Source organism: Scatophagus argus, chromosome 17 (genome assembly GCF_020382885.2).
Source record: "Scatophagus argus isolate fScaArg1 chromosome 17, fScaArg1.pri, whole genome shotgun sequence".
NCBI classification, from domain to species: domain Eukaryota; kingdom Metazoa; phylum Chordata; class Actinopteri; family Scatophagidae; genus Scatophagus; species Scatophagus argus.
The window spans coordinates 4,362,713-4,377,110 of NC_058509.1; the positions used below are offsets into that span (position 1 = coordinate 4,362,713).

The 14,398-nt window shown below is 43.0% G+C and overlaps 3 protein-coding genes and 1 long non-coding RNA gene across 9 annotated transcripts; 1 reads left to right on the plus strand and 3 right to left on the minus strand.

The window, feature by feature from the left end:
• Positions 1-129: 129 nt before the first annotated feature.
• Positions 130-13,651, plus strand: LOC124074459. The gene is made up of 4 exons (XR_006845855.1): positions 130-390; positions 498-572; positions 1,795-1,847; positions 12,562-13,651. It is a non-coding gene; the product is annotated as an uncharacterized LOC124074459 (long non-coding RNA).
• On the minus strand, positions 2,219-3,351 carry LOC124074457 (free fatty acid receptor 3-like). Its single transcript, XM_046417416.1, has one exon. It carries the CDS (start codon positions 3,349-3,351, stop codon positions 2,368-2,370), a length of 984 nt encoding a protein of 327 aa, XP_046273372.1. The 3' UTR covers positions 2,219-2,367.
• On the minus strand, positions 6,199-9,381 carry si:dkey-211g8.9 (free fatty acid receptor 3). Its single transcript, XM_046417415.1, has one exon. The coding sequence runs from the start codon at positions 8,084-8,086 to the stop codon at positions 7,085-7,087; it is 1,002 nt and encodes a 333-aa protein (XP_046273371.1). The 5' UTR covers positions 8,087-9,381; the 3' UTR covers positions 6,199-7,084.
• Positions 10,293-13,891, minus strand: tekt2 (tektin 2 (testicular)). 6 transcript variants are annotated; one of them, XM_046417412.1, is made up of 11 exons: positions 13,834-13,874; positions 13,529-13,601; positions 13,058-13,217; positions 12,776-12,901; positions 12,482-12,687; positions 12,255-12,398; positions 11,941-12,055; positions 11,522-11,629; positions 11,247-11,390; positions 11,028-11,107; positions 10,293-10,876 (listed from the first exon to the last, which is right to left on the minus strand). In XM_046417412.1, the coding sequence occupies exons 3-11, from the start codon at positions 13,211-13,213 to the stop codon at positions 10,672-10,674; spliced, it is 1,284 nt and encodes a 427-aa protein (XP_046273368.1). In that variant the 5' UTR covers positions 13,214-13,217; positions 13,529-13,601; positions 13,834-13,874; the 3' UTR covers positions 10,293-10,671. The 6 variants fall into 6 exon arrangements, with proteins under 6 accessions (XP_046273368.1, XP_046273365.1, XP_046273367.1 ...); XM_046417409.1 differs by lacking the exon at positions 13,529-13,601 and having other exon boundaries at positions 13,834-13,891; XM_046417411.1 differs by having other exon boundaries at positions 13,058-13,214; positions 13,529-13,891.
• Positions 13,892-14,398: the final 507 nt, after the last annotated feature.

Sequence of the window (14,398 nt, forward strand, 5' to 3'; positions counted from 1 at the left end):
ATTGCCAAGAAACCTCACGTTCCCCAGAGGAGGAAGGCCCACCTGGAGTCAGTCACGTTTCCCCAGGAGCTAATTCTCTATTGTTTGCTGACTTTTTATTTTTGCTTGCAGCAAATCAAAATTTCAGTTTGATTAATACTAAATTAAAAAATATTAAAAATAATAAAAGACGTTCCCCAAAGCCTCGGCTGTACTTTGTGTGTACTGAGCTAATTAGCGGATGTTAGCATGCTAACTTGCCAAAGATTACACCTGCGACACAGCGTGTTAGCATCGTTAGCATGGAGCCGAACACGTCAATAGATAAGGTAACTTAACCGCGGAGTTTCACGCAGAAAGGCGAACTTAACCGGACGGAACTCAGCTGGCCTTATGTGTGCTAATTAAAAGGTGGTTACTTAACTAATTTGTAAGTTGGAGTATTAATTAGCTGTAAATAATCCAGACTCTTAGCACTATATTAAATGACCCTGTAAAATTACTTGTTTACTTTTCAGGAAATTATTTGGGAACTCTGGGAATCACCAATCAAGAGAGACCTGCGTATTACAGTCTGATTCAACTGGAGGGCGGTAAGTCTTATCATTAAAATTAAATGACGTGAGGATGTTTTAAGGTGAATTTGAGCCTCTGCCACGTCCATCGTTGTCCAGCTACACTCTTTATCTGCTGAAGGACACGGGCACATCAATCTAACTTTTTACAAACAGCAGGTGTTCGCGGTGAGCTCATAAATGAACAACATGGCTGCCTGTATACAACAGGACATCGTGTTATCTAAATCTGTGTGTGTGCGCGCGCACTCCACCTGCACAGGACATGCACACAGGGTTCATTATTTATTGACAGGAAATGACCGGAGGGCAGGTATGTGTCACTTCCTGTTTGAAGTCCCTTCAGACAGGGACGCACTCTTCACTCACGCTGTGTAATCTCTTTATGCGTGTTTACACTGTTTATCACTCCATATTAGTTTGGCAATGTGCTGTCTCCACTTCCTGCTTATGAAGTCCAACATGCCCCGGTTTGTATTGCTTTATCCCTCGTGACTTTAAAGCACTCATGTTTGATTAAACAGTGATGTCCTGCTGGCACTGTGAATCACATGAGAGGATATTTAGCCTGCATGTGTCCTGATGGGACAGGTTCTTGCCTCATTTGTACCCATAGATCACAGAGAGGTTTGTTCTCTTGGAGCACAAAATTAGTTTTTTATTATTATGTGAGCACTTAGTTTTTGGACGTGTTTTTCTGCATTTCACATTTTTCTTTTAAAGGTTATCCTCAGCTTTCAGTGTAAGCTTTGGTCTTTTTTTTTTTGTTTTGAACTGAAAAAATACGAGTGATTATTTGATTTGGAGATACAATATGTTTTTCTTTTTGACTTCAAAGAAGATGAACAAAATTTTTTTAAAAAATGCTTTGATTCACATTTTCCTTTTTGTACAATAAACGATAAAATCACTGAAAAACCAAAATGGAAAAAATACTTTTGATGCTATTGATTCCATTAGCTCAGTTATGGTACCGGTTTTAGAGCGGCAAGTATGACCGACATTATGGCAATAATGTCCCTTTGTTATACATCATCATCCAGTGACGTCTTTTTGAATTTGCTGTTTAGAGTCCTAATTTGATAAAATTATTCCCATAACAGCAAATCAAAGGGAAAGTACATGTACAGCAGTACATGTTAGAAGAGTATAATCACCCAGTTATGTTATTTATTTATTTGTTTAAATAAATAAAAGGTTACTCTTCTGACTGCAGTGTTGTTTTGCCACGTTCCCTCAGATGTCGGAGTTTCCCAGCCCCTCCTCTCAGGGTTGACTGACTGACTCACTCAGGTAAACACGTTGTAATTACTTTTACATCGTAGTAGATTTTAAAAGGATGGTTTGTTGAGTGTTTTTGGCTGTTCTTTCTTTCTTTCTCTCATGTGGACTTCTGGAAAAAGATTGTAGATAATTAAGTCTATTTAATTGGGTCTGATAATTAGTACTAATGCTGTATTGAAATACTTAAACAAATGACCTTTATCGGTCTCTGAGTGTTGTAGCTTGACAAAAACAGAATCATCGGATAAATAACCACAAATAAACCTGCGCGTTGAAGCATTTAGTGCTTCCTTTTTCAGCTCTGGAGCTCCACCTGTTAAAGCTGCTGACGTGATGTGAGAAAAGGACACTAATCTGTCTGCCAGCTACAAGTTATTAGTTCGTATAAAAAGCTCCCCTCACTGTTTAGAGTTCATTCAGTCATTTGTTTTGTTCATATTTTCTTTTAATAAACAAGCAGGCATAAACAAGGAATAAACAAGCGCACGCTCTCAAAAAACACTTTGCGCCAATAATTTCTCTAGAGCTCTCAAGGAAGTGGAGCTTCCCTGTATTTCCCAGCCTTAGAGGGTCTCTGGTGAGGACATTGAGGCGCCCCTCCACACCTCAGGATGTGCAGCTTTGCCATGGTGTTCCTAAAGCACTGATTTAACATGCTTCTGACAGCCGCTGAAGAGAAGTAGAAGATAAATGGATCCAGACAGGCGTTGAAGGTGCTGGATATTAACGCCACGTTTCTCCACTCCTCACTCTCCTGACGAACAAACCCCACCACGTGGGAGGCGTTGTAAGGCCCGAAACAGACGGCGAATACAACCAGCGTGCCAAGCGCTAGGCCAATGGCACGCAGCTTCCGCCGCCTGCCGATGTTTGGAAGACGGGACAGGATGAGGATGAAGTTGACGTAGCAGAAGCAGCAGATCAGGAAGGGGATGCAGAAGAGGACTAAGAAGAGCTCCAGGCGGACTCGCACCACGATGTTGAGCTCATCCGCAGAGAAATTCCGATAGCAGGTGGGTGGAGGCAGGGAGGTGCTGCCATTGTTGTTGTCACTTTCTGCACCTTTGCTCCACTGGGCGTAGGGAATGATGTAGACGAAACTGAGGTTCAGAGAGCTCACCACCCAGAACATGATGCTGGCCAACACGGCGTAGCGAGGCCTGCGACACAGGGCATACCAGAGGGGGAAGGTGACACCCAGGTAGCGTTCCACACTCACAGCCGTTAGGAGGAGGGTGCTGTTGTAGATGGTGACGTAGAACAGGAAACCAGTGAGGGGACACAGCGGGTAGGGCATCATCCAGGCCATATCATCAGAGGCCTCCTTCATTTTAAACGGCAGGAAAGCCAGGAAGATGAGGTCAGAGATGGTGAGGTTGAGGAGGAGGATGTCTATCGGGGCTGCCTTGCGGTGCACCTTGCGGCAGAAGGTGCAGAATGCCAGGATGTTGGCAGGGACCCCCATCAGAAAGGTGAGGATGTAGAAGGAGAGCAGCAGGCGATTGTACAGCATGGCGGCTGCTCTCACCGGGTGCAGACTCTCAGACACTGAAGGCAAGAAAACGTGAACCATCATTTGTAAAAGCAAACGCCTGATCTTACTGAATACTTAACGTCCCTGACCACTGTCTCTCTTGAATCTCTAATGATCAAAGGAGCTTCTAAAGTTTGGTCTCATTTTCTGCTTTACTAGTCGTTTAGCGGTTGGTCAGTCAATCCACCACTTCAGACTGAAATACTGATCGCCAGGACATTTTGACATTCATGGTCCCCAGAGAATGACTCCTGTGGACTTTGGTGAATTTCCTGTAGCGCCACCAGGAGGTTGACATCACAGCCATCAGTCAAATTGCCGTTAAATGTGACAGGACGAACTGTGATCAAGTCAAGATTTTATTTATCCATTATTTTGCTTTACGACCTGAAAAACTAATGACATTCCCGTCAGCCGCTGCTGCGCTTTTTTCTTAGTGCTAAAAAGCAAATATTAGCACGGTAGCACACCAAATTAATATGGCCAACATGATAAATATTATAAAGAGGTTAACATTGTCACCGTGGGCATGTTAGCAGCTCACCACCGATGTTCCACAGAGGAAACACATACAATTACATTCATCTGAATGTTTTTAAAAGAGGAAGGAAACCTGAGTCATTTTCTGTAGAAAAAGGGAATCCCTTCTTCTGCCTTTCTGCAGGGGGGGATTAAACTAACAAAGACAAAAGTTGTTCCTGAAAGCTGGTGGAAAGCTGGTGGAAGCTGGTGGAAAGCTGGTGGAAAGGATGAATGAACTGTTCTGAGAAACTCTTTTATCTTCTTAAAAAAAAAAAAACAAACATCACCTGCTCTTTCAAATGAAATCCAGGGATTAAAAATGACAGGTGTAGGTCAACACCTGGTTAAAAGGTGGAACATGCTTCTCTTATTGTCAGCAAATACCATGAAAAGACTAAAACCAATGATGTGTTAGTCAGTCTCTCGGTGCTTTTCCAGCTTCTATACTTTGTGGCACTCGGCTCTCAGAAGGAGTACATCTTCAAAAAGATATTAGATCTGCATTTATTGTAAAAAGGCTATAAATTATTTCCCAAAATAGCCGGGCAGAGCAGTTTTTAACTCACGTTACACAAATTGGAGCTTTGTTTTCAGCTTTTTGGTGCTGTAGCGACTATTCAGTGTGTGTGGGATTGACTAAATTAATTTACTTCGGATACACAGACAGTACTTGTTAGTAGGATCAATTCATTGTTAAAGCAACACTATGTGACTTTTAAAGCGGTTCTCGAGAAAGATGTTTGGCTGTCAAATACCGACGCTTTGGGTTGGCTTTGGACCTGAGCCACAAACCCAAAGTGTTGGTATTTGACGCCCTGGAAATGAGACTCAATAGTCATCTGTCTTTCTCTAGAATCTCATGTAGTGTTCCAGAAATCTCTTTCCCCTGTTTTACCTGATAACTTCACTATCAAACAACAATCACACAATCCAAAAAATCATCTTGATATCAACTGATGCATCCATGCTGCCGCGCAGAAGTAAAATATGTCCCGTCCAAAGTGTGAGAAACTCACCTGTATGAGGCTCGAGAAGCCCGGCTGTCCATCGCTGTGCGGCTGTCCTGTCTGATGCTGCAGCTTTCTCACCTCCTGGAAGAAGACTGTTTGGTCAGAGGAGAAGACTGCATCTAATATGCGCGTCCTGCTGAGTATGTGCCCGGTATCTCATCCTCAACAGGGGAAATTAAATAAGCCCCTGGACACTGCCTCTGTTCTCCTCTCTGTCCAAACATCGTCTCCCAGCGACCGCTCAGAGGCTCGGTGTGATGCAGGTGGGAAAGTGTCGCAATTACTTTTTGTGCGAAAAGACGCGACAGTGAGAAAGAGACGGGAAGGTGTTGTATTTGATGACCATAAAAGAGTGGGACTTCATCTGTCTGTCCACCAGAGGGCAGATAGTGGCAGGTCTGTATGTTCACTTCTCAGGTTCACAGTGAAAAGCTGTTTTCACAGCTGGCTTTTAAGAAATATGCTGTGAAGAGGAAGCCTTCCTCTGTTTGGAGTGAAGTCTTCATCACAAACATGAGGTTTTTATCTTTTTATAAGCCCAACATAACCAGATTGTGTAGGAAAATGTGTGTGTGTGTGTGTGTGTTTAAATAGGAGTACTGCATTAAAAATAAACACATTTCTTAAAAATCAGCTGCGACTGTGCCAGATTAATGGGGAAAACAAATTGTATTAATTAATCAGATCAAACCAAACCTTACAAATAAAAGGTACTTGAGTCAAATGTGAGAAGTTTTAACAATTTAAGAAAACAAAATGACTTAATATTAACATCAGCAGCAACATTTGTAGACTTTTGTTGTTACAGGAGAACAGAAGTCTAAGTACATTTACTTGAGTACTGTACAATATTAAGATACTTGTACTTTACTGGAGTGTGCTGGTTTATATTTGAAACTGTGGTTTTACATCTTGGCTGAACATACTTGTAAGAGCCATAATGACAGTGTTCAATAGTTAACTGAAAAATGCTGTAATGCCCCTTTTTGGGTTGATTGTGATGCCACAGGCAGTTGGGCATCAGAAGGAGGAGGAGCAACATAGTTTTTTGACGGTCCGTTCATGATTGAATCTTGTAACTTTGTATTTGCTTATTTAAGTAAAGATTTTTGAACATAGTTACCTGGTCAGAAGATTCATTACTACCAGTCATAATACTGGAGGGGGAACGTAAGGATTATAGAGTAACATGCTGCATCTCAGTACATTTTTATTCTGAAAATAGCAAAAATTCATTTAAAATTTTTCACAGAACTTCATCACAGGAATTTCTCTGCATATTTAAAATCTGTACCACTGTTTTTGTGTCACTGTCCTCTCCATTTTGCTTACAATATATGATTTATATGATTACATGTAAGATTCCAGACAAATATTCATTAAAAGCAGCCTACACAGCACACTTGTGAACATCATACTTTATTCTGAAGGACATTTTAGAACATTTTACCTGTAAGCAGACTTAATTCAGAAAACGAATTAACATATTCAAAAACCAATCAACTAAGGCACAATCATATTTATAAAGAAAATCATATTCAAACATCAAGCTGCTGATTAACTTACATGCCTTAGTTTGGACTCGTCAGAGCAAAAATCGCACGTGCAGAAACATTTTTCATGTGACCACTTATTAATTGCAAGATATCTGCAGAGAGAAATGCCTGCTCACAGGTCAGCTTGTTTTGTATTTAGTCCTTTTGGAAAAAAACAAGCCTTTCCCAAAGAGGACTTAACTCATTTGAGCTTTGAGTAGTAACTGACACCAGATGGAGCCATTTTCCACCAAACTAACTGCCTGCTGTAAAAGTTCACAACTAACTGAACGCTTGTGGAAAACTCCTTCCATTTCAACCATGTGCAGTTTCCTTGGATTTAAAACCTGGATCTCCAGGTCGGCTAAGTTCCTTTTTACTGACAAGCTAGCAACACCATCAACCAGTCCCACTGTGTGAAACGCTCATACAAGAATTGTTTCCATTGTCTGGATCATTTTGCTGGTTCGTCTGGTAGTTGTTCTGGATCTGAGCCTGGCTGCAGAGGTGACACTAGATTTTCAGGGGCTGTTGGAAGGCTTGCATAAACATCTTCTATCAGAATATCCATGAATGTTTTTATCCTGTTTCTCCTTTGGGATTTGTCATGATGACGTCCATGAGGTCTCCAGCCCCGCTGTGATCTCAATCCTGACTGACTCTGTTGACCTCAGCCCCTGCCTGGCTCCTCTCAGACAGTGTATGTGCCACCTTGACATGTGCAACATGGTTAGTGCTATTACGTCGATGGCGAAACTCCTCAATGCGGCTGAATTGGCTTTGCCGTCCACAGATTCTTCCCATGATTCCCTTCGACACAGCCGGCGACAGCATCAGCATCACCACAGGCTCCAGGAAAACATTACAGGAGCTCGTCAGCATAGCGTACATCCTCCACTCAACGTTTTCCCTCAACACAAACCCCACGACGTGTGAGGCGTTGTAGGGTGCGTAGCACACCACAAACACCGCAAGGGTGGAGAGTGCAACAGTCAGGACTCTCCTCTTTCCTATAGGGCGCAGATTTGAGCGCCAAACCAGGGTAGCACAGCGCAGCGTGCAAAAAGATGTCACAATAAGAGGCAAAAGAAACAACACGATGGCCATCTCCAGGCGTAGAGGCAGCAGAACAGCCAGTTGGGAGGCGTTGAAGTGGTCATAGCATGCTGAGTAGTCACCCTCAGTGAAGACAAAGTAAGCTCCTCCTTCAGCCACCAGGCCAAAACTGAGGTGAAGGAGCACCGAGGCCCACAAGACAGCACTGATGCAGCAAGAGAGTCGAGCACGGCGGTATCTCTTGTAAATAATTGGGAATGCGATGCTGAGGTATCGCCCCACTGTCACAGCAGTGAGGAACAGACAGCTGCCATACAGCGAGGAGAAGAGGAAGAAGCTGTAGATGGGGCAGATGGGTGGTGGAAGCCTCCAGTCACGAAGGTAAGTCTCCATCGCCTTGACTGGTAGCCAGGCCACAAGCGCCAGGTTGGCAACGCACAGGTTGAGGGCGTAGACCACATTGGGTGTGGCGCCACGCTTGCAAGCCTTGCGTGCATACACAAACAGGACCAGCAGGTTGGCTGGAAGGCCCAGCAGGAAGGTGAAGGTGTAGACAAAAAGAGCGACCCAGTCCTTGGAAGCCAACTGCATGTTTTCAGTTTTGGACCCAGACGCTACAGAGAGACAAAACAAGTCCACCAAAAAGGTAGCACTGCCTCCAGTTTACCATGACAAGGTCAAATCTTCAAACAAACGCCAGATGACAACAAAGTCTTGATTGAAACAAGCAAAAAAAAATGATTGTTTGATGCAGGGTTGCATGCAGGGTTGTCCTCAGGCTCCTTCCACTTCTAAACTAAATCTTTTAAAAGACAAATCATCCATTTGTGTCATTTTCCAAGCCGGTAAAACAGCCACTGTAGTGCCAGGTTTCTCCCTCTGTCACGTTCACACTCACCTCTGAAACACAGCAAACATCTCTGAGACAAGTGACAGCAAAAAAAAAAAGGAAAAAAGGGGGTGGTGGCCACAAAGGTGCTGATGCATGTGGGCACGAAGGGGGCGAGGTGCACACGAAATCATGACAGAGACATCATGCAGATAAGGAGACGCATCCACTCATGCAGAAGTAGGGGGCATTTAGCAGGCACCAGGCTGCCTTAATTGCCCTCTCGGTGGAAGGCAACAGACAGGTAGCATCTGGGCCCTTAAGTGAAATGATTCAGAATAATTTAGCGTGTCAGGAAACGCATGACCATCCCCTTAAAGCTTTCTAAATGAACTGGAGGGTCAGGCAGTAAAGTCATAAATGTGCTGGAGTTGATGGTGGATGCGAGGACTGGATGGGTTGGGCTTTGGGAAGCGGAGACTTGTTTGTGATATGAGGGCGCTTCTCACACTTTTATGGTGCAGGATGGGTTCCTCAGTGTTTGTTTCTGTGAGAAGGGAGTGGGTGTGCCATGCAAAAGGCTTTTGGTAAAGAAAATGGAGCATAAAATCACTGTGTTTTGAGGCATTTTACTAGAGCAGAATGATTGATACCAAGAATTGTTTTCACAGGAACTTTTGCAGGACCTGCAGCAGTTCAAAATATGGCTGGCAGCTGTTTGATTAGTCTATTGGTGGATCAATAGACTAATCACAAATGTGTGCACAGTTACTCTTCTGATGAATGTTTGCAAAGCTATGACTACATGTTTACCTTATTTATTAGCTGAAGTGTATTTAGCACAGCCTTCATCCCTCATATTTTTGTTTTTCAGGAGCTTGCAGTGGGTATGTCCAACATGAGGGCCAATTAATTGATCAATCACAAAAGCTAAGGCTTTTAAGGACAACTGGCATGATTTGTTTCAGTAAATTCAGATCTTAATAGTAAGTAGTAGTAAAGTAGTAAGCAACTAAACTACTTCGGGGTAGCAGCAACAAGTTGTGAACACAACATTGGCATATCGTCAGTTTTGATGGTGAACTGTCAAAGCAATATTAGCCATCTGGAGTCATGTTATGCACTCTGTTGTACACACAGAAAACAGCGCATTTACAAACCCGACAGCTAAAAAGCTTTTTGTTCACAAAGAAATAATTTTACATACATTTACCTCATTATTTAAAACTTTGGCCAAGTTTTGCAATATTATTGCCCCTTACTGTTTCTCAGGTGATTTCTAAGCATTTTCCACAAAGCAACATAATCTCAAACTAGTCCTCAGTAATCCTTATGTGGTTTAGTGAAACAAATGTCTTTTATGACGGACAAATTAGCTATTCAATTGTCCCGATCATTTCCTAAGAGGTTTCCCAAGAAGGACGAAGTAATTTGATATTAATTACACTTTCAGTTAATGGTTCTAATTAACTGCTAGCATATCTTCAAGTCTTTCAGTCAATTGCCCAGAGCCAACCAACATGCAAAACATGAAATTGCTCTACAAACATACAGCATGCAATTGAATTACACTGTGATTTACTGTAGGTGATGTGGTAATCAGACACATTATCTAAACAGACAGTTAATCTTCCTACCTGAGAAGATCTCACGTTAGAGACAACACAAAGGATCTCTTTCATCTAAATCCTGCACCAGCGGACGCAAACACGTCCATCTGAAGAAATTACAACTGGGACAGCGGAGACTTTCAGTGGGTAGTGCCTGTTTACAGGTTTTTTTTTAAAAAAAAATCAAATCCATGTATACCTTATGAGTCAGCGTTCACGTCATTATTGCCGACTACGTGCTCCAAACGGCGTCAGTAGATCAAACATTATAACGAGGTCAAACAAAGCTGTTAAAGTTAATGGTCAATACCAGACATGAACGTGAGAACTTCCACTGACAACACGGACACTGACAAACTCATGTGCGTAGCTTCATTCAGATGCCACGACTAAATGTTTAATTAAGACTAGAAGCAAACATAACATAATCCACCTTTGGAACATAATTCGGATGTTTCAAAGACACACTGGTAATTGAACACAACACAACTAAGAGCAAATTGACCATACAAGAAAGTCTGGGCAGGTCAGGAAACTATTTTTTCAAGAGGACAGTTCTCGTTGAAATAAATAAATAAAACACAGGAAAACATTTCTTCTTCAAATTTTCTTATTCAGCTTTATAGGCTTGATTATTTAAGACTTTAATTTAAGACATAACATTTTAGCGTTATGTCAGTTGCTTGTTGATAGGGTTAGGGTGATGCACGGTTAGAAAGTGCAGTTACATCCCTTCCTTACTGAGCAAGCAGCTGCAGGTTGCTCCTCCCACTGGAGTTTGCAAGTGGAACCAGCAGCACTGGGGTTTTATCAGTGCAGGAGGTGGGCGCGAGGCGGGTACGGGTGTTCATGCTCCGTTGTTCCAGAGACAGGGCTTCCTGTTTTCTGGAAAGATCCTGCAACATGCGGGAGTGATGGAGCTTCAACTTCTGCAGAGAGTGCCTGAGTGAGGACGGGACGGGAGAGATGCAGCAACGAACGTTTGAGCGATTTCTTTCCTTTCCGGTATTCAAAAACAGTTGGGAGAACCTGATGAATAAAAATATGAATGAACTATTAGCTTGGCCATCACAGTGACAAACTTCTGACTCACCGAGCCTCGGACAGCTTCTGTTTAAGAGCCATGATGGTGGCCTCCAGCTGATGGACTTCACTAATGAGGCTGTGCTGCACCTGCAGGAGAGGACAACAATCAGTCAGTCAGTCAGGATGAAGCCTCTGAATGTTGCAACAATAACCCTCGTGACCTAACCTGATCTAATTACTGCTGTCACTTCCACTGCTACTGCTAACATTCTAGACTCATTCAAACCTCGTCTCTGCACAGGTCCATGCCAGGTCTGCTGGTCCTGTTCTCCAGTCGGGTGTGAGCCAGTTTCAGGGACGCCGTCTTCGCCTGTAGATCTGCGTCCAGCCCGTGGATGTCGCTTTCCATTTCTACCATTTCATCTTCAGTCTACAGGCAGATGTACAGACGGTCAGAGACACTTTTCTGGAAATAATAATCTCTGGGAGGATGGCTGGATTAAGACCTCTTTGAGCTTCCCTATGTGGTAAAAAGCCATTCTAAGCTATTGCATGACTTACAGTTCTTATCTGCCACTCCAGCTCATTGCGGGCCTGCTCTTCATGGTGATTGCGCTTACGAAGAGCAAACTCTGTAGCCCTGCGCTGGGCGTCCATCTCATTCTGCAACTAGGAAATACAGAACAAAGAAAGAATTCATTGTAAATGTGACACTTTTTACGCTGCTGGCCACAACCAGCGAGACTGGAACACAATGAGGAAAACCTACAAGGGAATTAGACGTATCCTGCTTTGATTTTGTGTTTCGTTTAGTCCTGAGCAAAATGAGCGTGCAAATGTTTTCTGTTAAAGGTGTTAGGCTGGGATTTGCCATAAGGACCAGCACTATAAACACGAAAGCGATTCAGCTGCATCTTATGCACCATACTTTTGCACTACAAATACTACACTACGAGCACCTGTAGTGATATCACACACACCTGAGCTCTGGTAAGACTCACGTCTTCCCTCATTTGCTGGGACACCTGCATGGCCTCCTGCGCCCGAGCCACATTATACTGGCTGAACTGGACCCACTCCTGTGGGGTGGAGGAACTACAACGATGATACCATTTCTGCATGTTACTTAATGAGGCATCGGGAAAAGTGAAACAGGAAGCATCATTCTGCTGTATTTACCATTTTTGACCGAAGCTTTAGCAAAATGTTTAAAATGTGGCTTTAAAATTTTTAAAAATCTGCCACTTTGTATAATTTTTCTCTTATTTCATGCACATCCTCAATCCAAGATTACCCCGATGGTATGCGAGTTGGGTTGGTCTTCAACGATATCTGCGGTGACTTTATTGTAAGTGACAGACAGGATATATCAATGTCCAGGGCTTCTATCTTGTTTTGGAGGTCAGCGGTCAGATGGTGCCGAGTCTCCTGCAAAACGCTGAGAGCAAGAACAAAGAAAAAAGGCGTGAACATAAAATGGCACATTTTGCAGTCTTCACGTCGCGTCAGAGTGCTCCTCACCACAGCTGTTCAAAGGCCTTGTCTATATGCTGCTGCAGAACTTGCTGCACTCTTTCAATCAGCTCCACTTCTTTTTTCAGCTGCTCATCTACCGGGTCAAGGACAAGCTCGTACCCTCGCCGCCCATCCCTCAGCGTCAAGCATTCACTACCAACCTCCAGGGGAACGGCAGTGGCAGCCAGGGCCTGCTCGGTCTGCTCCTTAGACTGTCCCAACATACATGAAGACGAAGGTCACACGGGTGTAAAACGAAATATGGGTCTGACACTTGTAAGAGGTTTTTGGACAAATCACCAGTGTCAGAGCCTCCATCTCTTCATCCACTTTCTTTGCACAGGTTTCTAACGCCTCTTTCCACCGGGCGACATCCCAGGCCCGGTCACTTAACCTGCGAGAGGTGTCGCTTTCACCCCAGGTTGTCTGCAGAGGAAAAGCGCTAGCAAATGACTGAGTGGAGGTTGATAAAATGTGAACGTACAAAAGATTATGTGGACAAGGCAAGGTGTAATATTCTTCATCACATCCAAGAATGTGGCTGTGGCTGTCTGGCAGGGATCCTCACAAAGAAGCACCCACCTTACAGTTGGTCTCGTTGCGTAGTGACCTCCCTTCCTGCCGGATCACATTGGAAACGGATCGCTCATGTTGTGCCGTGGCAGACAGCTCGTGGTTGTTGCTGTGCCACTCTGTCTCACTGTGGCGAAGGCCAGGCTTTGCAGGAAGTGCAGACATCCTACTGTTACAGCGACATGCAAACGTCCAAGTACAGTTTAAAAACAGACACATACTGACACCAGCGGCAGAGCTCCTATCATTTGCATAAGTAGTTAGTTTAATGCACACCTGTTTCAGATATCATCATGTTTCAAAACATGATGCTACTTTAAAATGAGGCTTTCTTTAAGAAGAAAAGAGAAATATTCCGTCCTTTTTTTTGTGAGATTATTCTGAATATTCTTCAGCATCACTTAATATAATAGTATATTTGAATATTGTACTGCAATGACCCTTTAAAGTGACTCAAAAGTGGGTGTTGTGTTATCATACCGTACACAGTTAATGTTATGCTACATTTAGCATAACATTTAACTGAGGATGACTGAAGTTTGTCAACAGGGCGCTGTAGTGAAGTTGAAATGGAACTTACAGTGACAGATATTAGGCACAACGGACTTTGAAGCAATAGAAACAACAACAAAAGACTTGAAAACAGTCCTCATAAAATATGTCATTTGATGTGCTTCCTCCCAAAACGTGCAGCTTATCGTATTAGTTATTTCTCCTCTTTGAAAATCTCAACACCCTGGCGAGTTAAACCGTCTCAGAGTTTCTTCCAGTTACATTTTACTCACCGGAATTCCAGAATGTTCGGACCGTTCGGACTGACGGCGCGCGGTGTTTCTTGTCCGTGTGTGTAGCAACAAGCAGTCAGCCGTCGCTAGGCAACGGGACGTCGCAACGGGACGTCACAACGTTCGACTCAGATTCTTTAATAATTAAAAAAAAAACAAGAAAAAACTATGGCGACGGTCATTTCACCTTTAACCAACATGGAGCGTAAAGAGGGCGTAACGTTCTAACGTTACATTTAGCATAACCAGTGATCATATAATCAAATATCCAGATGCTTCACTTACAGTAAAAGTAGCCTAGTAATAACACACTGTGAAAATACTCTTTAAATCCTGCCTTAAAAACTTTTCTTAAGTATAACTATGTTAGTATAATCAGCAAAATGTACTTAAAGCTTTACACTGTAGTCCCCGTCAGTATTACATATGATTTTTCTGGATTAATATTACTGCAACCTTGACGTGGATATTGCATTTTACTGATCTTTAACAGTAAGATGAGTGTGAGACCCCACACGCAGTTTTTAAAATTAAACCAACTCTTCACCTTACTTAAAAATCGAAG